This window comes from Ciconia boyciana, chromosome 3, assembly GCF_034638445.1.
Source record: "Ciconia boyciana chromosome 3, ASM3463844v1, whole genome shotgun sequence".
Lineage (NCBI taxonomy): Eukaryota > Metazoa > Chordata > Aves > Ciconiiformes > Ciconiidae > Ciconia > Ciconia boyciana.
Genome location: NC_132936.1, coordinates 26,982,098 through 27,005,059, shown reverse-complemented (window position 1 = coordinate 27,005,059; position 22,962 = coordinate 26,982,098). Strand labels below are relative to the sequence as shown.

At 43.2% G+C, this 22,962-nt stretch overlaps 1 protein-coding gene and 1 long non-coding RNA gene across 7 annotated transcripts in view; both read left to right on the top strand.

Moving 5' to 3' along the window:
* The first annotated feature begins 1,218 nt into the window (after positions 1 to 1,218).
* The window catches only part of GCLC (glutamate-cysteine ligase catalytic subunit), a 35,500-nt gene continuing 13,756 nt past the window's right edge, over positions 1,219 to 22,962 (top strand). The window contains exons 1-6 of one of the 6 annotated variants that reach the window (XR_012041350.1): positions 1,219 to 1,563; positions 15,134 to 15,246; positions 16,622 to 16,804; positions 19,599 to 19,739; positions 20,519 to 20,577; positions 20,669 to 20,805. Coding sequence is in view for 5 of the 6 variants with exons in the window: in XM_072855175.1 (XP_072711276.1) it covers positions 1,414 to 1,563; positions 15,134 to 15,246; positions 16,622 to 16,804; positions 19,599 to 19,739; positions 20,519 to 20,577; positions 20,669 to 20,805 (783 nt within the window). In the remaining variant the exon portion in view is untranslated. Of the gene's footprint in view, positions 1,564 to 3,659; positions 3,790 to 11,934; positions 12,105 to 15,133; positions 15,247 to 16,621; positions 16,805 to 19,598; positions 19,740 to 20,518; positions 20,578 to 20,668; positions 20,806 to 22,962 lie in introns of those variants that run through there. The other 5 variants (XM_072855175.1, XM_072855176.1, XM_072855179.1 and 2 more) reach the window with 5 other exon arrangements.
* LOC140648833 (uncharacterized) lies at positions 3,431 to 7,977 on the top strand. Its single transcript, XR_012041351.1, has 3 exons — positions 3,431 to 3,520; positions 3,650 to 3,749; positions 7,820 to 7,977. It is a non-coding gene; the product is annotated as an uncharacterized lncRNA (long non-coding RNA).

The following is a 22,962-nucleotide window of genomic DNA, read 5'->3' as shown; positions in this document are numbered from 1 at the left end:
AGTGGGTTTTTTGATATTTTCCACTAATGCATTTTGGATTTTTTATTCTAATGTGTTGGGAGCTTGTCCTATCCTTGAGGCACCTCATATCCTGGAAGAAAGACAATTAAGCAGTTCTTCTCAGTATAGTCATTCAGTTAATGAAATACCTAATAATACAGTTCATCCATTAGTGGGCTATACCACAATTTAAATATTCTACTAATTCTCAAACCCTTTGCTATGCAGTCCTTCTGCATACCAGCCGTGCTTGTCCCCGAGGCCTACGAAGACAAAGCTCTGTGAATGTAACAAAAAAGAGGGTCCAGGCATAATGAATTTCAGCTTCTCAGAAGTGAGAGCCTTTCTCTTCATGTTAGTGCTCGGTTCCTTATTTTTGTCTCTTCATTTAGAAAACACTTCAGGTAGCACCGATAGGCCTTCCTTCTATTTTGTATCAAATGTAAAACACACACCATGACATGGCCCTGCTTCCTCTTTCCTGAGAGGAACGCTGTTCCGATTCCGTCCAGGACAATTCCCAGATAACCAGCTCCTATTTAACACCTTCATTAGTTGGGCCTTCTCTGGGCACAGCAGGATGAGGGCTCCACAGCCCGAGCAGACACGTCCCGGGGACATGAGGCTTCTCTCTCCCGAGTCTCACTCCACCCACTCAAAGCATCTACAGGCACCTCCTTTTTTTGAGATGTGTGCGCTGATCTGTAATAAAATACACAACTTTCAGTCCACTGTCCACGCGTCAGGCCCTTTCAGTTAGGACCTTTATTTAGGCACTTTCAGTCACACCTTTGTCACGCAAGGGTCCCTCTCCACCACCAACACCGGCCTGGCCAGACCACCCAGCGCGACGCCGGCGGCCGCCCCTCTGCTCCCACATCCGGGGCGCGGTGCGGGCTGGCCTCGGGACCGAGGAGGACATTTTCCCGCCGCCATTTCAGCGGGCCTTCCGCAGGAAAGGGACGCCTCCTGCCCCGTCCGTGGGGCGTGCTCCGGGAAGGTAACGGGGCAGCGGCGCTGACGCACACAGGCGCTGCCGTAGCAGCGGCCTCCCCAGCGCTCGCCGTCCCGAAGCGCTTCACTCCCCGCCAGCTGCCGGGGCCGCCGAGGGGAAGCCGCCGCCGCCGCAGGCCGCCCAGCCGCCGGGAGCCCCGCCCCGCCCCGCCTCGCCCCGCCCCCCGAGCCCGGCTGCCGCCGGGCCGCCCGGCAGCGCCTCAGTCCGCGCGCAGCGCGCCCCAGCGGGGGCGGGGCCGCCGGCGGAAAGTGCTGAGTCACGGCCTGACGCGCTGCCGCCGTCACGTGCGGCGCCGGGCTCGGCTCCCGCCGCCGCCGCGGCGCAGAGCGCACCCTGCGCCGCGCAGGCTCCGCCGTCTTCCCCTTCCCTTTCCCGCCGCCGTCGCGCCGCGGGCCGGCATGGGGCTGCTGTCGCAGGGCTCGCCGCTGAGCTGGGAGGAGACGCGGCGGCACGCGGAGCACGTGCGGAAGCACGGCATCATCCAGTTCCTCCACATCTACCGCGCCCTGCGCGACCGCCACAAGGACGTCCTCAAGTGGGGCGACGAGGTGAGACCCCGGCGCGGCCCGGACCGGCACGGCCTGCCGCGGCCTCCGCGACGCGGGCGCAGGTGCTGCGGCGGCGGGGTGGGCGCTGCGCCGCGCCGCCCCGGTGCGGCCCGGGCCCTGCCCGCCGCGGTGCCCGGGAGCGGGTCCGGCCGCGGTTGCTCGGCGAGAGGGGAAAGTTCAGGCTGCCCGGCGGGGCTTTGTTTCCCACGCACACGCTCCCGCTCACCCGCCGCCTCCGGTTGCGCAGCACGGTTGCCCTGGTGTTACCTTGTGATTTTTAAACGCTAAAAGAACTTTCAGTGCTTCCGTCAGGCATCTGTAGATCCGGCAGAGCAGCCCCTCGGGAGGTGCGTTCCCGGGAGCGGTGGTGCCTGGCAGCACTTGCTCGTTCCCGTGAGTTTGTTTATTTTCTCTGGAGTGAGGTCTGATTAAAGCGTGTGTATGTCTGAACTCCAAGGCAGTGCCACGGCGGCCTCAGGATCTGTTTTTGGGAGGGGAGCGAGGGAAGCAGGGACTGGAGGTGGGCGGGTGGGCTCGGCAGTGGCAGCCCTCTCACCGCGCACCAGGACCCTTCGTGGGCCTGGCTTGCCCTGTGGAAGGGGACCCACCAAGCCTTCCTTTACCCCAGAGGCTTCCAGGCGTCTGGCACGAGTCAGCCTGCCTTTCGAACAAGGATGAGGATGATTGCTTGGATCATGCCTTGAACTTTGTTACAGGTGCTTTGTGGCTGAGGACCGTAATGTTATCTGCAGGCGTTACGCATGTTGCTGTGCAAACCTGTGCTGAATTGTGCCCCAGCATGGTAGCACTCTGCGAGGAGCAGAGTCTCCCTCCTGTATTGATCAGTAGGATTTCCTGAGGATCCCGGCTTTCCCTGGAGACAGGGAGCCGCTTTGCATGTGCTGCGCTGGAAGCTGTCCTTGATCGTGGTGTTGGTGTGGTACAGCGTTTGTCACTTGGAGGTGTCTGTGATGTGAGTGCAGGGAAGCTGGAAGAGCAGAGTAGGAAGCGAGCCATGTGGGGGCTTGGCCATCACATCACCATCTCACGCTCCGTTTCGTTTCTGAACGGCGAAGTCATTTGTGAGAAAACTTTATCCAGGTGGTAACAGTAGCTGTTCACAGATGCTCTTTGCCAGATGAAAATGCTGTTCCACTTGTGCACCTTGAGAGACCTTGTCTCTTAAAGTCACCTTGTCTCTTAAAGTCTGTTCTTTTAAGGAATTGCTGTCATACTTCACATAACTGAGCAAGGCAAACAAGCATCAGAGCACAGGAGCTGCTTTCAAGAGGAGTGAGCAGGGGCTTGGCTACTAAAATCTGTCCAGTGAAGGGAATGATGCTGCCAGCATGTCTAGTCTACACCGCAGGGTTTTGCAGCCGGAGTGGTGTGGACTCAGGAAATTTAAATATACTTATATCTATCCCTGTCTGATGTCTCTGTGTTCCTACACCTCTTGTATGACTGAAGTTATGCTGACAGAAGAGCCTCACAAACAGTCTTACGTTCAGGAATATAGGCAGAGCAGAGTCTCCCTATTGCTCTGAGACTTAGCTTGAGGGTTTTCTCATTAATCTTTAAGACTCATTTTTCAATGGGTGTTACGTTTTAGTTGTCCTTGCTTTCTGAGGGTGAGATTTCACAAGATAGCTAAGGTTGATCTGCTAGCCAGCTGGTTCAGCTTCCCTCCCCTCGCTCCATGCTTGTGTTTCTTCTGCCTTCCTTGTGTTGTTACTGGCTATGCAAGTTCAAGAAGTAAACCCAGCAGAAAATTCTTCTCCCATTCGGTTTTCTAGGGTGGTTCATTTTCTCAGCAGAGCTTCTGCTGTTTCACTGCAAGATCCAACAAGTTCTGCTTAATGTGAGGAAAGTAGCAGGAGCGTGTGGAGGAAAGGGGCAAGCAGAACCGGCCCCTGCAGCACCCGCAGCTGGTCACTTAGGAAGCTTAAGCTGTACGGTGAGACTGCACCCCAGGAGCCTCGTTCTTCCTTTGGTGGGGGGACCCTACTGAAGAAAGTATTTATGCTTGGTAAATGGTGGTGTGTTATGTTTAAGGAAATTCACAATTTTCTTCTGTCATGCCCAGGGTGGCAAGAGGCAGAATCTTAAGAGCAGTATGATGACAGCCGTGACTCTGATAAGGAGGTGAGAGCCGTATTTGAAATGCCTGCGAACATTCAGAGAAGGTCAGATAACCCTGATTTTAGCAAATGATAATAAACTCAGGTGAGGCAACTTATCTTTATTGTACTGTATTATCTTTATTGTACTGTATTGTGCAATTTTTTTTACATAACACAGCATTTAGGAGTGTGTTAATGTTGCAGATACTTGTTGCCAGTCTGCCCTTGTTGTGCAAACACAAAAACATACCTGTCTCCATAATTTATTTCAGCTGTGCTGTAGATAGACTAGTGGGGAAAGCAGTAGGTTTGTTTTCTGTTTTTCCTCTCAAATATGTCGTTATTAGAAGGTGGCGCCACGTTTACATGCGGCTTAGATGAATCAACTGACTAATTGAATAATTTTCATAAAAAGCCTTTTGTGCACTTTGACCTTCATGTATAAAGTCATAGCCTGAGGGTGTTTTATTGTTTTAGAAGCCTCTTGGAGATAGAAATCAAGAATGAAGATGACAGCCCTCACATAATGGTAGAGGTGAAATCAGAATAAACAAAATTACTTTTGTGTTCGAGAGATGTTTCTAAGACTGTGTTTGGTGAAAGATGTATTTTTTTTTTTTACTTCATTTTTAAGGAACGCTTATGAGGAAAAAACAACTTTCTTAGCATATACTGAGTTTGTTTTTCAGGGCAGACATGTGAATAAAGATTGTCCCAGTCTACCTGATGCCGTTGTGAAAAAGAAATCCTATGTTTGCTTGTGCGTATAGAACCAGCCTTTGCTTTGGATCTCTTTTCAACAGGATTCGCCTTCGCAGTGTGTGTTGTCAGACTCATTATAGAGCTGTGGTGGTCCTTTGGGTGCTTGTAACCTCCTAGGGACTCCATTTACTGTAGTCTCAGGGAATGAAACTGTGGGGAATTGTCATACACTTTCTGTTTCTTGGGTGCCAGACGAAAGTGTTGAGGCTAAGTGCTAAGGGAGCAGGATGGTGGCGTTTGTTTTGAGGGAAGCGAGGCAGCATCACAACTTGTGTTGCAGGGTAGCATTCCCTAGTGCTCCCATCCTCCCCCGAGTAAAGAGCTGGAAAGGTCAAAATACTGGTGCTGCTACCTCTTGAAAAGTCAGCTATCTTCTTGCTTGCAGGGTTAGTAGAACCAAGGGGTTTACCAAACAGCTGTTGTCTCTTTTGGGGGCAGTTATCTTTTTCCTCTGTTTTTCACAACCATTGTCTTTACAATGGTAAAAAAAAAAAAGGGGGGGGGGGCCACAAATGTGAGTGTAACAGAGAATTAGACTTGCTTAAAAAAACTTTCTAAGTCTCTTTGAACCTGCATTTGTAGGTAAAGGTCCTTTGCCTCTTAATCATCCTTCTGCCTCATTTAAAACTGACAGTTAGCCTCCCTGTTTATGCTTGGCTTCTCCTGGCTGTGGAAAATACAAAACACTGAACTATCTCATTATCCCTCATCAAACCCCTCCTTATTATCCTTGCCTTAATGCCCACAAAAGTTGGGCAACAATTAGATCTACTGACCCGTTGCACTAACTAGTATGGTCTCACGGTCTCCTTGTGTTTTCGTCTTCCTCTCCCATCCAACAATGTATGCTTATCTTTGGGTTTGCAGAGTAGTGGTCATTAAGTTTATTTTTTTTTTTGTGCAGCAGATGCAAAAACCTGCAACTTTTCAGCACTGTGTTTTAAAAGTCCAGTAGAGTTAGTAGGTACCATGTGAAACAATTAGTTTGTGCAGCTTGGCAGATGTTAGTGGTTTAGTGGTACCAAAAGAGTTTAAAGGGTTTTTGAGAGTAATGCAAAGCCTATTCTGCTGCTTCCCAGCTTTTGTCGCAAAAAGCTCTCTTCTGTGCCAGCACATTAGCAGTCTCCTGTGCTGTTCAGTGCCTCTCATCTGCTGATTGCATTCCTCTAGCTGATGGATGTTGCTTAAATTTCACTTTGCAGCTTAATGTGGACACTCAGGTCAGATAAGTGGAATGGCTGGTCCTTGGCTAAGCTCGCTGCCATTGCTTTGTGCTGAACATGCACATGAGTGTATGAATCACAGCACTTCGTGCATAACTACATATATGTATGTATTCATACATGCATGTAATACTTCCGTGGTCTGTTTTGCTGCTACATGGGACAGGTTGGTTGTTCTCCAGGCTGCACATGTATCTGGACTGGGAAGAAATGATATAAGCAAGAGGAGTTGGAAAAGGAAAATTGATGGGGACAAAGAAACAATAAAGAGTAAGGAGGAGCTGCTTCAGCATATGAAAATGTTGAGAAAGGCGTGCTGGAGGGAGATCCACTCAGAAGGGGGGGTGTAGAAAGCGAGCATGGGCAAAACGTGACCGTTTTATTTGAAAGTATATGTGAGTGAAATTGCAATCTGACTTGCCCAGCCTTGTTTACTGAAATTGGACATAACGACCCTTTTGTTGTGTATGAGTCTTGTTCCTGTCAGTGTTGAGACGTAGAACACGATAAGCATCTTCAGCTTTTGGGAAGTTGTTTTCTTCATGGAAACTTGGAGTGAAATCTGGAGGCCTTTGAAATAGGTTTGATAATGAATTGTATGAGGTAGCGTGAAAAATGTGCCACCGCACTGCTCGCAAGTTGAAGTTTTCCTGACTTAATTCTGGGCGCTTTTTTCTGCATGTTATCTCTTTCTCAGTCTTTTTTAACCTTCTTTTGGTCTTTCTTCTGTACTTTTGATTAATTCCCCTCCTTATCTATTAGGTTTTTTAATTATACCTTGTAAATAAGTTAAATGAGAACTAAAATGAACATTTGCTGCTCAACACTTCCTCGTGCAAGAAGCGAAGCAGCCCTTCTCAGATGCTGCAAGAAGAGAGGCCAGAGGTTTCTTACCAGAATGTCCCAAAGGTGTTGCTTCTGATTAGAAAGAACATGCATGACTCTCTTTAAAACTTTCTCGTTTTTCCTAATGAAAGGCTGGGCTGTGAAAAGAGCTGCTTTTCATTTTGAATGATTCTTCCCAGGGACCTAGCTATTGCATTAATGTCTTGCTGCAGTTTACAGCCTGTACGCTTTGGGTTTTTTTCAGAGTAGTAGCAATGTGTAAATGATATGATTAGTGATGTTGCATTACAGTTTGCAGAACTTCAGACTGGTAAAATAATTGCAACATCTTAAGGAAATGGATTTGGGTTCAGATGCGCACAGTATGAGGCTCCTGTTTGTCTGTGACCCATTTAAAACCAGGAAGAGAGTCTAGGGCATTTTTTAACAATGGTGAATCTAGCTCACCAGCTGCATAAAATAAATACAGCTGCTATCCCTAAAATACACAGATGAAGTTTTGATCATCTCTTCACTAAAAGACAGCAGTGAGGCTTGATGAGAGACGTGCACGTGGAAATGTTCAAATAGAGATAAGAAAGGACTGTGACTGATAAAAGAAGCAGTAGGTTCAGAGAGCATCATGGTGTACAGGAAGGGTGGTGTTCTTTTCTCATTTTACAAGAAATTTGGCTACCTGATGGAACAGAAAAGCAGCAGATGTCCTTTTAGGACGATTACTTACTTTACAAAGCCTAGATGTCCTGTGAGACAAGATGCCACATGGTAGCTTTGAAGCCAAGATAGACACTTGCATGGATGACAAGAATAGACAGTTTATCATGGTTTGTTTAAACTCCATGTGCTGCAAGATGTATGTCCCTCTATCCAAACCACTTAGATAATTGTCGAGTGACTCATGGGGTTTCTTTAATGTTCATTGAAACTTTCTAACTAGCTTTTTACTTTATATGTTATAAACAAAACAGAATCACAGAAAATAGTTGTTGTATTTTGTTGGCTGTTAGTAATAGATCTTTAAAAAAAATTCAGCCAAGTCATACAGACTCATCATCAATATTATCATGATCTCACATTCTCACTTTGTACAAACTGCTGCAATATACTGGTGTGCAGAAATTGCTTTGTTTTAAAGCTTTTCCTGAGAATCTCATGCTTATAATAAAGCTAACATAGCCTGAAGTCTTACAAAATTGTTTTTTACATTTGAGCTCTTGTCATTTTAAGACAATCACTTTTAGTCTCCCCCTCCCCCAGCACAATTCCCTGAACAGAATGCATTTTTTAATTTCTCCCATGCAGAAATTCCTCGTGATGCCCCCTGCCAAACACAGCATGTGTGGATGCATCTGAATGGGAGCTGTCTTAATCGATGTACTCGCCTGCTTGCCGCATGGGGGGAGGCAGCACTCGTGAATGATTTAGTTATTTGTCACGTGTCTGCTTGTTCATCCTTTCTCTCTGAGCTTTATTTGGCTAAATAAAGAGACAGTGTCATTATTTGTTTACAAATAGATTTAGTGCTTCCTTAATATGCTTTGTAGCTGCACCTGCTATTTATAGTGGTGTTTCTGGGGCAGGGTCTGAAGGTATGATGTTAATGCATCAGCTCACACTGCTTGGCAGCCTGGGAGTGTATATATGCAACCTCTAAAATGAGTACGCTAATGCATGCAAATACAACTCCTTAAATCTTGACTTGAACAAGATAGGTGCCCTTGAAGAGTCTCCATGTTCATTCCTTCCCTGCATGCTTTGGCTGGTAGTCATGAAACTACTTTTTCTGCCTGGCTTTAATCCTTGTGTCAGGGAAAGCCTAAACTGTATTACCTCTAAACCCTCTAGCTCTCAAAACGTGCATGATGTGTTAACTTCCCTGATGACTGATTATTTTGCTTCAGCTCTCTCTGGCTTGGTTCTTCTGTGGCCGGGTGATAAGATACCCATAGGTTGTAGGGCAGCAGTACTGACCTACCTGTGAGCTTTGCCGCTGGATGCGTTGTGCATGTGACAGTGCAGGACCCGCTGTAGGTTATAGTGAGATGCTTTTTCAAAAGCTAATTTTGCAATTCATGGAAACCAGTTTGGAGGGGGGGGTTGCTGGTTTTTTTTTCCCTAAACAGGCTGCAATTTGTTATAAATAGTGACCAGCTCCCGTGGTATGCATTGATTTCCTCCTTCCCAGTTTCAGATCTTAGTCAGAGAAGCTTAAATTATCTGCTGTTTGTATATTTCTGATAAAGAAATACTCTGTTCACAGTGATGTCAAGTGAATTGCTATGGTCTTGTCATGGGATTGTTGTCTATTGTAATTCCTCTTTTGCCACAGGGCTTCCTCTTCTTGCTGTGCAGACGCCTTATTTTAGTTAACAGTATGAGAAAGGGTGAGTCGGAAGGATGAGTACAGGAAAGATTTTGTTGATGGTTGCTTGTTTGGGTTTTTTTCTTCTTCCTTTCTGATGCAAGAGGCAACTTAGAAGCTTGCAGCATCTTGTTTCACAGTTGAATAAATGGTCTTTTACTAGTCCGTAAAAACATGTAGCCTGTGTGGAATAGAAAATATAGCTGTGCCAAGAAAGCCTTGTTCTTTTCTGTTTTAAATCTAAAAATTAGTAAGTGAATGTCTTAAAGCTATCTTTGCTGCAGAAATCTAAAATTAATACTATCCTAGTCTTTTTTTTTAATAGCATTAACCTCAGGTGTTACATAGTACAGCAGTCAAAGAAGAGACACTTTGTTCTCTAATGTGCCCCATCTTGTTCTTTAGAAGCACGCAAATAGTTATAACCTCTAGATTTTATTTTTCAATAACCTAGCTTCCTGGTTTGTGGTATGTGCAGCACAGGACATCCTCTAGTCACGTTGCATCACGTGCAGAAGAAGAAGAAAATCTGCAGCCCTGATGTTGGCAAGCAGGAGGGGGAACAGGCAGGAGCACTTAGCTGGGGCTGGCTGTGTTGACTGGGATGAGAGCCCCTGCATCCTCTTTGTTTTCTTTATCTATGGTCGTCTTTAATGTGGCGTAGAAGTTTTTCATTTTTTGCTGATTGTCAATGTAATATAAAACATCAGATTGGTTTGTTTTTAGGGCATGGTTTCTGTGAGTCGGTTTCGTGCAGAGTTGGAGACAGTGCTTTGTTCGTTGGATTGGCCACCTCCAATCTGCCTGACCAAAATTAAGCATTTTGGGAAATACAATTGTATCTTGGTTTTGCTGTTTGTGGCAGATTTTTGAAATTATTTCTGTGGCAGAGAACCCCATGGTAATCTCATGAGCATGGGTGTGCTCTGCCTCGTGCCAGTGTGCAGTTTGGGGGCTTGCTGGCTAGAAACAGGGTAACCAGCCTCTGTGGCACCTCCAGACTTGTTTTTCTCCGAAACTTTCTCCCTCAGGACTTAGACTCGCCTTTGTGTGCCAGTAAACCTTTCATTAAAGGTATGTTACCAGCTTGTTATTACTGTGGCTCCGTGTTTTATCACAGCAGTGGTCAGAAAATAACTGCATTAAAAAAAAATTCTTGAGTATTATGCTCTACATGCATCAGAATGATGTGTACCTACGGGAAACAATCTGCTTTTTCCATCTTAACACTGAAAACTTGTGGCAGAGGTTCTTTAATGAACAGTCAGATGATTGAAACTTTGTTCTCCTGTAGGCTGTCATTTTAATGACACATGGTATTTTAGTGATGCATTAACTGACCAATAAATGTATGGGGGAATGACTTTTTATTATTTTTTCATAATGGGGCTTAATAACTAATGAAATGGGGTTTGTTTCTTTGATGCTCTTGAGAAGAAAGTTTACCTTGGTTTTATTTTTACTGTATACATAAATATATGAGGCATACTGCATGAAAATATTTATATTAAGTGTTGTAGTGGCTTTTGGTAATAGTAAACAAAAACCATGAGACCTCACTAGGTGTTTAGGAAAAATTTCCAATTTCTCTTAAAGCTTGAGGCCTGAGGGAAGGTACGTATGAGGAGATCGCTAACAGTTGCTCCAAGTATATGTGGCAATAGTTGTCCAGTGGAAGGAGAAAGAAACCATCAATAAGATTGTCCTTGAGGAACAGCGGTGGTCTGTGAGTCACCTGTGATCAGTGACTTTTTTTAGGTTTTTTTTTAGAATCACAGAATGGTTTGGGTTGGAAGGGACCTTCAAAGATCATCTAGTCTAACCCCCCTGCCGTGGGCAAGGACATCTTCCACTAGATCAGGTTGCTCAAAGCCCCATCCAACCTGACGTTGAACGCTTCCTATGATGGGGCATCCACAGCTGAGATGGATGATCAGGAGTGTGGTGAAAGGTAAATGCAGGGAACTGCTTTTCACAGGTGGAGAGTGTACAGACTTGCACTGCTTTCCTCTCAGAAAAGCTTCTCTTCAGATCATTATTCTTAAACTATTTCCCTGTATTATGTAATCTTCTCAGCATCTTACTTCTGAGCTTACCAAAGTCCAGACTGTATGCTTACCTGTGTTTTTCATATGCAGAAATACGTTGTGGCAAATACTTTGAATGTTAAAAGGATTCTAACATTAACTCTGGAGCAGAGGCTTTACTCTTAACTATTAGATAGGTTTTGTTCCCAGTGTACTTAGCATGATGGTGTTAAATTGAGTGTGTGAGGAGGGGTTTTGATATTGGAAAGCAGACCACTGCTAAGGCAAGCATTTGGACAGTGATACTATGTGGGATGTGCGTCGACTTGGGTTCACCTTGTTCCTTAGAATTGCTACTAAGGAGTCACTTGACTGATACTTCTTCATTTTAAGTAGTGTGCTTTATGCAGAAATGATATTTGTAATTACGGTCAAATAACTCAGGCATTCAAACAGAATTTCAGACATGCTTAACCATTTCCAGAGAACAATCATCTTTCACTTTGCCACGGGGCAAGTCCAGCACAGCTGCTTGGCTTAATGTATGGGGAGTGGTTTGGCTCTTTCCCAGTTGAGGGGCTTCAAGGTCTCACTTTGTGGTTGTATTTACAGAGGCAACATCAAAGAATTTTCAAAGGCTGAAATTGCCTTGGTAGCTGACTGTGAGAAATAATTGTGACAAGTGAAGTAACGCCATTCTGGGTGCTGTCCTGCCGGCGAACTAATGGTGCGTACTCCTTCCCTAGAAGGACGGTGGTGGAGTGGAGCTGGCGTGGAAGTACTCTGTAGATGTAGTATGTTGCAAGTTGGTAGTTGAGAGGAAGGAAGCCTGTAAAGAATAGTTTTTCTTTGTGTTGGCTCATGGGTAGATCTCTTGTACTCGGGTTATTTACTTTAACTGATAATTTATTTGCTTTTTTTAATGCATTTAACTTTGAACAATTTTTTTTGTGTGTGTGTGTGTATTTACAGCTTTCGCTTTGCAACCTTGGTGGCCCAACTGTTGGCCTTTCTCCTGGTAAGGTGCCACAGCACTTCTGCAAGCCGGACAGACCTGGGCTGGTCGGAGAGCTTCATCCACTGAAGCAGTGCTGTGCGTGTCTGTCTGCAGGGAGAAGCTGGGAGGCCACCTCTTGCCCTTGGCAGCCTTGCAGCACGTGCCGGACGGAGGATAGAGATGCGTAGGGTTTGCTGCAGGGTGAGAGCACCGGCTGGGCGTGCAGGTCCAAAGTGGCCGCCTTTCTTACCATGGCAGGGTACACTTTCCTGGCCGTTTCTTACCAAGGTTGCTTGTCAGCCATCTGCATCAGTAATTTGACCTGAGGTGTGTTTTGTTGCTTTCTAGGGAGACTAGTTAAAATTAGAGAGAAAAGTGAACTCTAAAGAGTTCGGCAAAATGATGACTTACGAACGTTGGGTGAAACCCCAGACATTTGGCTTTCGGACTCTTGAAGCTCTCTGCCAGGCGTGCTGATGCTTTCAGCTTGGCTGCAATTCTCTGAATTTTATTGGATAGAAAACATGTGAGAAGTCTGTGAATGATGAGCTGAAGTTAAATGTAAAAATGTGTGAACTCTGAATTTGTTCCTCTTTGCTAGCTGTAGGCTAAATCTTTTGATGAGCTTAAATTAAATTCTTTACGGATGCCCATTCAGTCAGTCCCTCTGTTGGCAAGATACTCTGTGGGTTACTTGGAATTGTTGGCAGCCATCTGAAGTTTTTTTTTTTTCTCATTAAAATTAATGGCAGATCTTCTGTGTGTTAAGACAGCTTTGAAGCTTTAGTCAATGTTTCTGGAGGCAAGAGTAGTAGTTGTTTCTAAAGCTAGATGCATAAATGTAATACATTCAGTGCTGCATTTGGATTATGAAACATTTTGGTTTTGCCTTCTTGGCTTAATGTTTCTTTACACTTTTGGCTTCTTTTCTTTCGTGAAACTTGTAATACGGTTTATAGAGAAGTACAGTGTTCGCACTACCACCTCATTGCATTTACATTTGGAAAGGGATTTTTAAGATGGGAGGCTAATCATAGTTAACATATTCATGTAACGGTGAACAAGTGTTCAGCCTTGGGGTCTCTCGAAGGCAGCTGGAGTTCCTTTGCCCTCCCTTCTGCTCCCAGCCCATGCAGGCGGTGTGGTGGGAGGCCAGGCGTGCGGCGGGCTCGGTGCCCACTCACGCCTCCGTCTGTATGACTCGGAGAACTGTGCGCTTGCGTACCTCCTCTAGTTTAGCCTGGGTCCTAAACTAGGATGATGTGAGGATGATGCTTTTCCAAAGCAGGAGGAGATGATGTTGAACATGGTAGGAAACTGGAAAGTGTGAGAGAAGTCCCTTTTTATTGCCAATAATCATGGGTCAAGTGTCACTGGAGAGACTGGTACTAGATAATAACTAAGTCAGTGCTGGAGTGCATTCTGGTTGACTATAGTCTGTAGTTATCTCAAGTAGATTATTGTGGCATAATACACACAAACCACAAAATATACCACGTAAAGAAATGCTGTCTTGCACAGAAACTGGAAATCATTATTTTTCTTTAGGGGATTAAAATTTGATCTTAAAAAATATAGAGAACATGTATAATTGCTGAATGAGTCCCTCTAGAGTTTGTGTCTAATCAGATTCTGTAGAATTACAAACACTCTTGGATAATGCTGCTTGTGATTTAATTGCAAATCCCAACAGAGGATTATATTTGTTGTCACGGTAGCTAGCAATAACTCTTCCATGAACACTGAAGCAGCCAAAGAACATGAAGCCCACAAATCCACTTAGTGTGCTGGAAAACGCTTCGCAAGTTCCCTGTGTTTTGGCAAGCTGTTTTCCTATACACATCAGACTTCTGTACAAAATAGAAGTTTCCATGATTTGGTATGCTGCAACTTTAACATTAGCATGTTGTGTGAATCTGAACTCCTGGGGCTGGAGCAGTGGTCTTTGGTAAGTACCAGTGGACGTGGCTCTAGGCAATGTCAGAAAACAAAACTGAGGAGCATGGTGCAAAACCTCTGACAAGTTCTAGCTGTGGAAGTGCAGTCTGAATGTTTAACTACAGGTTGATGGAGTTGTGAAAATCTCGGGGGCAGCGGTTTGAAAGCCTCCAACAAAAGGCTCTGCACATCACTGCCGGTCCAGCCGGGAGCTTTCAAAGCCGATGCCCTGGTGATGCATTTCCACGTACAACTTCCGCTTTTACGTGGCAGGCAACATGTCGCACTTGGGGGCTGGTTTGTCTTTCACACTTCCTAAAACAGCACAAAGCATCCCCTGCCAAGTAGGCGTCAGAAAATAGATTGTATCAGTAAGTATTGAAGGGCTATAGGGTCCAGGAGCTGTTAGGTTTCTATACTTGGTGGCACTCTGAAAGTCCTTACGGGAGGTTTGATAGCAAGTATGCGTGGAGATTAGAAAGTTTGACATGAGGGTGCTGCAGGTTTGGCTGCTTTTGGATAACTCTCTTAGGGAAACAGTATCCTCCAGTGCTGGGACGCAGCGCTGCTGTCGTTAGTGGCTTGTTGGAGCGAGTGTGGGTCGCACCCTGGGGTAGGGACAGGGGCGAGGAGGCAGGGATCCTGGGGGCAAGGTACACTGCTGGGCAGGGGGGGAAGAAACGGTGGCCGCAAAGCTGAGTCGAGAAGGGGTGGAAACCCCCGTGCTGTGCCAAGAGCTGGAGTGCTTTAATAGCAGGACTGATGCTGTCTGTAACAACCGTGGGCTTTCCGTGGTGTAAATGAGGCTCTGTCGTGTCAGTCTTAAATAGCTCCAACAAGTGATGGGTGTAAATGGGTGTCTTGTTTGTAAAATGACTCTGGTTTTTGTCAGCAGCAGAGACTGTAACTCATGCAATGACAGAGATTTGTTTGTGGTTAATAGCTTGCATAGGGTTTTAATTTTTTTTTGTCTGAAAAATAATGTGGAGGCAAATACAAATTCAGGAATCTTTTTGTGAAATATCCACGATTAGAAAAGGAGGGAAGAAATTCTCCAGGCCAATTTCAAGGAATTTCAGTTCTTTATTCAAGATGAAATGAGTATGCAGCCATCTTCTGCAATATTGTTTACTGCATTCATAGTTAGCGATGGTTTTTAAGCTTCTGTAGAGATAAAGTTCAGTCTGGCATCCCTTTTTTTTTCACTTGATGCTTAAAACTATGTGCTACTGTGTTTGCATGTGAACAAAATATTACCGTTTAATTGTTTATTTTTTATTATTATTTACAAGGTGGAATACATGTTAGTAAAATTTGACCATGAGAATAAGAAAGTGCGCTTGGTGCTCTGCGGTGAAGAAGTTCTTCGAACACTGCAAGACAAGGGGGAGAAGGTAAACCCCAAGTGAGTAGCTGTTTCCTGATTCTTTTTTTTTTTTTCCTCCTGTTATGGTACTGTACAGAGTTTGTAGACCTGCCTTAACTTTCAAGTCTGCTGTTGGTAAAACTGTAAGCCACAGATACCGATATTTTCAGATAAAGCTGGGGTACAGGAAGTGAAAGATTTTGAGCACACTTGCAGGCAGTCCATGCACCTTTTGTGTTATGACTTGAAAAAAAGGATGTAACAGTGAGCCCACGGAAGTTGCAGTTTGGATGTTTGTTTTGTCTTGCTCTGTTTTTGTAGTATGCCATTACTGTGTACACACAGACACGCCTCGCCTGCCCCATAAAGCATATGTGTGTGTGCACTCGCCCCTGTATCCCTGACTACAGGAGTGACTGAGGGCTGTATAGGAAAGCCTGTTTGTCTGTAGCAGCACTCTCCCATTTTTGGTAGAATTAGGAAGGTAGGTGTAAGGAAGGCAGGGCAGTTCTTCCTCATCCTCTCCCATGGAGTTTCAGGAATAACTGGATCATATCCCTACTTCAAATAGCCAGAGAAGTGTGAATCTCTTTTTAATTGATGGCAGCAGAGAAATGAGACCAGAGACAGGGAAGTGCTTTGGCTGAAGAGAGCCAAAAGCAGGTCACAGCTTACAGGAAGGTGGAGAGACTCTGCTGTCACGATGAAAGGTTTTGTGCCCTGGGCCTCTCCGCTTCTTTCTGGGTACCTTAACCTCATCTTCTAGTAAGGCTTCCCTGTCTGTGTTCCTCAGTAGAGGGACTATTGAAAGCCTGCAAGAAGGAATCCCTTTGCTTTTAGACTCAAAGCTGCTACTGCTGGAAGAACAGTAGGGGGGATGTGGCTCTGCCTCTGGTAGAGTGTGCTCCACAGAGATGGCGTGGCTTCGCAAGGGTATGGGAAGGTATTACTTTTCAGGGGTGACTAGGTGCACTCAAACGTCGCTTCATTTCTTAACCTGATAAATTTGTGAAACAGGACCAGGTATTCAGAGGCAGTAGAAAGAAGAAATTGAGCATAACTTTTGCCTTGTACTGTGGAAGCAGTTGAATGTTCTGTATTTTCCAATTTCAGTTAAAACCCCAAGAAACAAAGCTTGAGACAGACACTAGAGGAGGTGATTGCAATTTGACATAGGCAAATCCTACTTATTGCACTATACAGCAATGCTTCCTGCTGCCAAACTGTGCCTTAATTTCTTTTCACTGCCTCCCAGCAGTGAGATACATTGGAAGGTACATCGTGTTACTCTACCAAATAATCAACTTTAAGAGATTTTTCATGCAAGTTGTGTTCATTTCTGAAATTCTCGCAAATAATCCATCTTTTTTTGAAGTTGTAGAAATATTTAAACAAGGCTATTCTTTTATTATAGCCACCCAACACTCTGGCGACCAGAGTATGGAAGCTATATGATTGAAGGGACGCCTGGGCAGCCGTATGGGGGAACCATGTCTGAATTCAACACTGTGCAAGACAACATGAGGAAAAGACGGCAAGAGGCCGCTTCTGTGCTCAAAGAAAATGAGGCTGTTTGCACTGTGACATCATTTCCAAGGTGAGGTGGTTGCTGAAGTGTAATGCTGTGTTTGCTATTCTCCTTATACAGTTTTTCTCCTTATTGCATATAGCTAAACTGTACAATGAAACCGAGCAAAATACGATTCAGTTGAAGTACTTTGACTTAATGTTCCTGTCATTTCCTAAAATTTTTATTGCCGTGAGACAAATAAGCATATTTTTATATTTTTAGGTTACTTGTAATCTGTGATGATTTTGTATTAGGAGAGAATACCTGAATATTCATAACAAAGTATTGTATGTGGAGTAGACTGCCATCTTGAATTGATATGGCAAATCATATATAAAAGGTTTCTCTTTACCTATTTTGCAACCTTTGATCTTTATAAATGGCAGTTTTGTAAGACATGGCTAACCTGATCTATTTTTTAACACTGCTTTTTCACTAAAGCATGTGCAAGCTTCTTTTGGTGGCTTGGAGCACACAGTAGAATGGAAATGTGATTATCCTTACAAAATGAAGACTTAAACTTCTGTAATACCGTACTTACTGAATCTGGAAAGGAGTGTACCTCTCCTGAGTTCATAACACCCTTACAAAGGCTAGATTTCTTCCTTTTATTGTTGTAAAGAGACACTTGAAGAAATGAAATTCAGGATGTACTCCGTTATCTAGGAGAAACTGTACTTTGTGACCTTCCTTTCAAACAATTCTAGGCAGGGATTTATGATGATCATTCTGACTAGTCTGGTCAGTCAAATGAATGATGATAGTTATGCTTAAAATAGTAAAAAAAATTGCTCTGCAGTAGAAGAGAAGCAGCTGCCCTTACTGGCTGGTTTGTTGTATAGTACAGAATGCAATGGCCCTAAATTCTTGCTGAGAGCAGGAATGGTACAAAATGTGACTTAGTAGCGAAGTTCAGGTACCAAAATGCCTGCGTTATGCTTCATGAATGCTATTTTAAGAACACTCTTTTGACAAAATATGCTTCCTCTTTATGGGAGCTGTACTAGATACCTTTAAAGTAATAAGAGCTTATTTAAAGTCCAATGGTTAAGTAGTTCTCTGTGTTACAGAATTGGAGTATTTTTTGCTTTGCAACCTTACAAATAGATTATGTCATTTAATAAATTTTGTATACAAACATTTCAGACCCAGTCATGCAAGGAATAAAGGGAGAGGAGTTCTTCATTGCTTTGTGGATACAGAGAAATACTTTTTACATCACTGTAGGAGCAATACATTGGACTTCAGTGAAAGCCAGTAAATAATTAATTGTAGTTTATTACTTATGGATTATTCCAAACATAGTTTCATTGTTCAGAGATTGCTCTTGCTAGGCTATTCAGTTTCTTATTTTTGCCTTTTGCTATCTTGCCATTCAAGTCCCTGTTGGTTTGACTGGAGTCTTGCTAACGTATATTTCTGAGGTTTTGTGGTTTTGGGGTTTTTTGCTACGTTCTGTCTCCAATAGCATGTATATATACCTGTGTGCATCTGTGCATATACATGTGTGTATAATAAAAATAAAAATCTGTGCATCTGAAAAGACAAACTTGTTAGAGTGCTGACAGAAGAAAGGTAAAGAAGTAGACTTATTCAAATTAAAATAACTCAGTTAAAAATGAACAAACCTGAAAATGCTTAAATATTAAAAAATACTATCTTAGAAGCTAAATGAGTATCTGTAGTTCTTAAATTTATGAGCCCTCACTACTGGACCAGAAAGCTGCTTTCCTTCTTGAGGACCAAAGTGATGCAGTTTACAATGTCACACTTATGTCAGTGATGAAGTTAGGTTTAGATGTTGTAGGACAACTTGTATGCTTAAACCAGGAAAAAGAAACCAATAGTGAAATACATGTTGAGCATAAATAATATTTCAAGAAATGCGAGTGTTTCCTGGTATTTTGAGTAGTTTGCTTGTAGTTGTATCAGCTAACCCTTTTTTTTTAATACATCCAAATACTAGAGCCTCTCAAGATAGCACAATCTTTGTCCTTTATACTGTGCAGCATGGAGAAATTAATCTTCTGCAATTCTACCTCCAACTTCTCAAATGCTCCTTTGTCTCAGTTGTACTGAAAAGCTACTTATTCTTGTTTCAGACGACTCTTAAACTTACAATGGAGGTTCCAAAGGGGAGTGTTGTATTCTGATTTACTTGCATATCTCTCAGCATTTTACACATAATAGCTGTAGTATTTCTTTTCTTATTACACTTCTCTTATGGGGTTTTTCAGAGTTCTAAAATCACAAACTGCTGTGAGACTTCAGATGTGTGTATCACTTGAAACTACCTCTAATTCTTACAGAGTTGGTTAGGTACATCTTTTTAAGAGGGGGAGATTGTTGGGAGGAGAGGTGGATAAATTACTTCAGCAGTCAGCATTAACCTGTACCCTCTAGAGAAATTGTTTAAGGCACAGGATGCAGCTGCATGTCAGTATTAATGACAGGTGCTAACACACTAAAATGTGTGCGTACTCTGCATAATACTGTGAATTTTTCTGCTTCAGCCACTGAAAAGGTCCATGTTTACTGTCTAATGATAGAGTAGTGGTTTAAAAAAAAAGAGAAGGGGGGGTTCTGTTTTAACCACCACAGGAGCTGGTTGGTGGCAAGCGCTCACCTTTTAACGGCAACTATTTTAAGACGTCTTTCTGGCAATTCCACATGCACAGGTAGCAGTCCTGAAAAGTGCTTCAGAAATACTCATGATAGATGCAAGTTTTTTAAAAAAATGTCTTTTTATTCCTTTGTCAACTAGAATCCTAATTGCCAATCATCTGACCACTTTAAAAATCACAGTCTGTTTTCATTACAGCTTGGATCTGATTGTTTTGTTACATAGGTTAGGGTGTCCTGGGTTTACAGTGCCGGAATATAAGCCAACGCCAGTAGAAGGAGGAGCTTCAAAATCCCTGTTTTTTCCAGATGAAGCCATCAATAAACATCCTAGATTTAGGTAAGAGTATTTGGGGAGTGTGAATGAAAAGCTGAATATTTTTCTGTGCGTAAATATCATAGGCATACCTGCAGCTTCTTTACATTACTGGAATAGAGGGCTATGTGGCTAGTTGCTGCACATATCACAAGGACTTGGACAGAGATGGTTGTGATGACATGTATTTTCTGTCACAGTGACTTAAAGTAAACTGTTAAGTTCAAGTAACTTTATGTAGTAGTTCACGCCATTATGGGGCAAAAGGTGTTGAGTATGCTACTACAAAATTGTTTCCAGTTTGAAATCCCATGGCTGACTGCTTCCATCACAGTTAATCCAGCTCTCACTCAGGTATGTCACAGCAACATCTCAGTGTACTCAGTAACTTGCCCTAGTTAATCTGAAACGGAGCATGGTGTCAAACTGCTTGTATAGTCTGAGAGGGGTTTTCACTGTAAGGTGAGACTTTGGAGAATGAAAATCATTCTACTTAAAAACTAAGCATACACTTTCACTTGCCCTTGTATTCTTCAGGTCAGTAGCCTTTTACTTCTGCCTATTCTATCAGCGTAGTACTGTGAAGTCCATCAAAATAAGACTGACTTTACTGAAGAGAAATTCAGTGTCCTATCTGTTATGGTCTATCTTAAACTTGGAAAATAAGTGTCCTGAAGGAAAATACTCAAAATAAATAGAAAGTTGACATTCTGAAACCCTGAAAATTGCTGAGAAACTAACTGCAAAAACATTTGCATAAAGAGAAACTTTCAGATATTTCAGCAAACTTTTTTTTGTTGTAGTACACTGACCAGAAACATTCGGCACCGAAGAGGAGAGAAGGTTGTCATAAATGTACCAAGTAAGTAAATTCAATCTATCTTTTTTCTTCTTTGAAAATAATTGTTCAATCTAATGCTCTGGGTTACTGAGTACCTGCATTTTCCACACAGTATTTAAAGATAAGAACACGCCATCACCATTTATCGAAACATTTCCTAATGATGATGGAGAAGCAGCAAAGGCGGCCAAGCCAGACTATATATACATGGATGCTATGGGTTTTGGAATGGGAAACTGTTGTCTTCAGGTAAAATGCGTCTGCTTTCAAGATGTTACTGAATGTTATCTTCCCTAAACACTTCCCTTTTTAAGACTTGCCTTATGTCTAATTTCTCTAGCTTAATTCAACTGATGCATTTTCAGAGCGGCAACAGGGGGAATAAAACAACAAATTTAATCTTATACCTGGTAATCTAGTCTCAAAATTCAGGTTGGTTTGGTTGCATTATGTTTATTTTCTGCTAATATTCAAATGTAGTTGGATGCCTTGCTGAAAGGGTTTCTTGAACTGGTCAAACCCCATTTGATCAAGCACCTGCTCCTGGAATTCCAGCACTTTTCAAGTATGAAAGATCATCTTCTGCTGTGGTCTTCTTTCAGGCATGACCAAAGGACACTGTGGGAATGGAAACTGAGCTGTCTTGTAGGAATGTGTGGGGATTTCTGGTTATTCATTTTGGTTTTTTTTCCCATCTTCCCCATTCTTAGAACTGCAAAAGCAGGGAGTGACAAGAAGTCATTGGAATACCTTTAAAAATAAGTAGCTTTCTGCTTCTGTATAATTTTATTTTGTTTCCAAACAGCATGAACTCCTGTATAAAATTTCTCATTCTTAAATTTTTTTATCTCTCTGCTAAGAAGTCATCTTCTCGCTGCTTGTACCATGAACCTACCACATCCACATGGGTAGCTGTCTTCTGTTACTACGTGCTGGGAGACATTCTTGGTTCTGTTTTCTCCCATTGACACCTGCCCACTTTTTATTGTTATAATTAATTTGCCTTAGTTACTACAGTATTTTACAGTATCCTCCATTTAAATCCAGGTGCTATATCTTGGGAGTGCTTTAATCCTTTCAATATCTGTTTGTTTTAGATGTTTCTCTATCATAGTAACCTGATGCTAGGGACTGATGCCTTAGGTAGTAGTGATGTGTTTGTTGATAAAGTCTGCCTGTTGCCACCGCTGTCTTGGAAGCAGAGCTAGGAGGCTAGTGTTAAGTCTTTAGGGGATTAAAGGAAATTCTCCAAGCTCTTCTTGTTTCACAGCAGTGGCAGAAATAACCCCATTCAAAGCACTTCCCTTTGAGAAACTACAAAAGCTGAATAAATAAAATGTTCTTGACAGCAGCTAAGTATGATTTCTTGTCACTAAGGGTAAACTAGGGAGAATCTGATGAAATAGTAAAGCGTACATAATACTGCGTGGTTTTACAAGGTGTTAAGTTTGATATGGTCTATTTTGTACCATCTCTTCCTTATTTAAGACCCATAAAAGAAATGCAGCCTTACTGTTCAGTCATTGTATGAACTTGTTTAAAAATATATTAAATTCCTTTTTAAGGAATACCATTTTACTATTCCCCATTCTTGTAATCAGTGGTCAAATTTGGTAGTCATCATCAAAGGGAGAATGAAAACAAGGCTAGCAGGTGCTACAAGCAGCTGCTTGTGTGTCAACTGATAATTCTTGATAACTGACTAGAAGAAAACATGTATTTCCCATCGGTTTTCTCTAAGGTAGTTTGCAGTATGCGTACTTCCTTCTGTTTTTTTCTCACTATGTACCAAGCTACAACTTGGTTTGATATATTTCCAAGGTTAAAAATAATGTCTTGATGAGCTTGGCTGGGACAGCCCGCAGCGACGGTGGGGTGGGGGGCACTGCCCCTGCGAGCGGCAAGGCAAGCCATTGCGCTCCTGCCCCTTTTGGGGTTTCACGTCCCTGTGCCCGCTGAGCCTTGTGCTCCTGATGGCTGCTTTCCACAGTCCTCACGGTGCCTACAGCCCTCCTCTGGAGAAGACTGCCATGCCCTTTTCCTCTGTAATGGGATGCTTGGCTAGAAACCGGGTCAAATCCCAGATTTAATGTGATTTGGAATAAACATAAAAGGGAAGGGGAGGTGGATATCACTGTGTCAGGGGAAAGAGTGTAGGTGTCCTGTCCCCCCTGCCCGCCCCAAGACAGGCTCCCTAGTGCTGGAAGTCCAAAATTAGTGATGAGAAATCATAATTAACTGCTTCTTTGCAAGAGAATTAAATAATCTTGTCTTTTCAGAGTGCATTTTGTTTTGTTTTTCCTGATAGCCACTTGAAGGATAGAGGCAGAATAAATATTTTCTCTACCTCACACTCTTTTTCTAACTTGTGATGTTTTAATGAATGTTGGCTGCAGATTTAAAAAG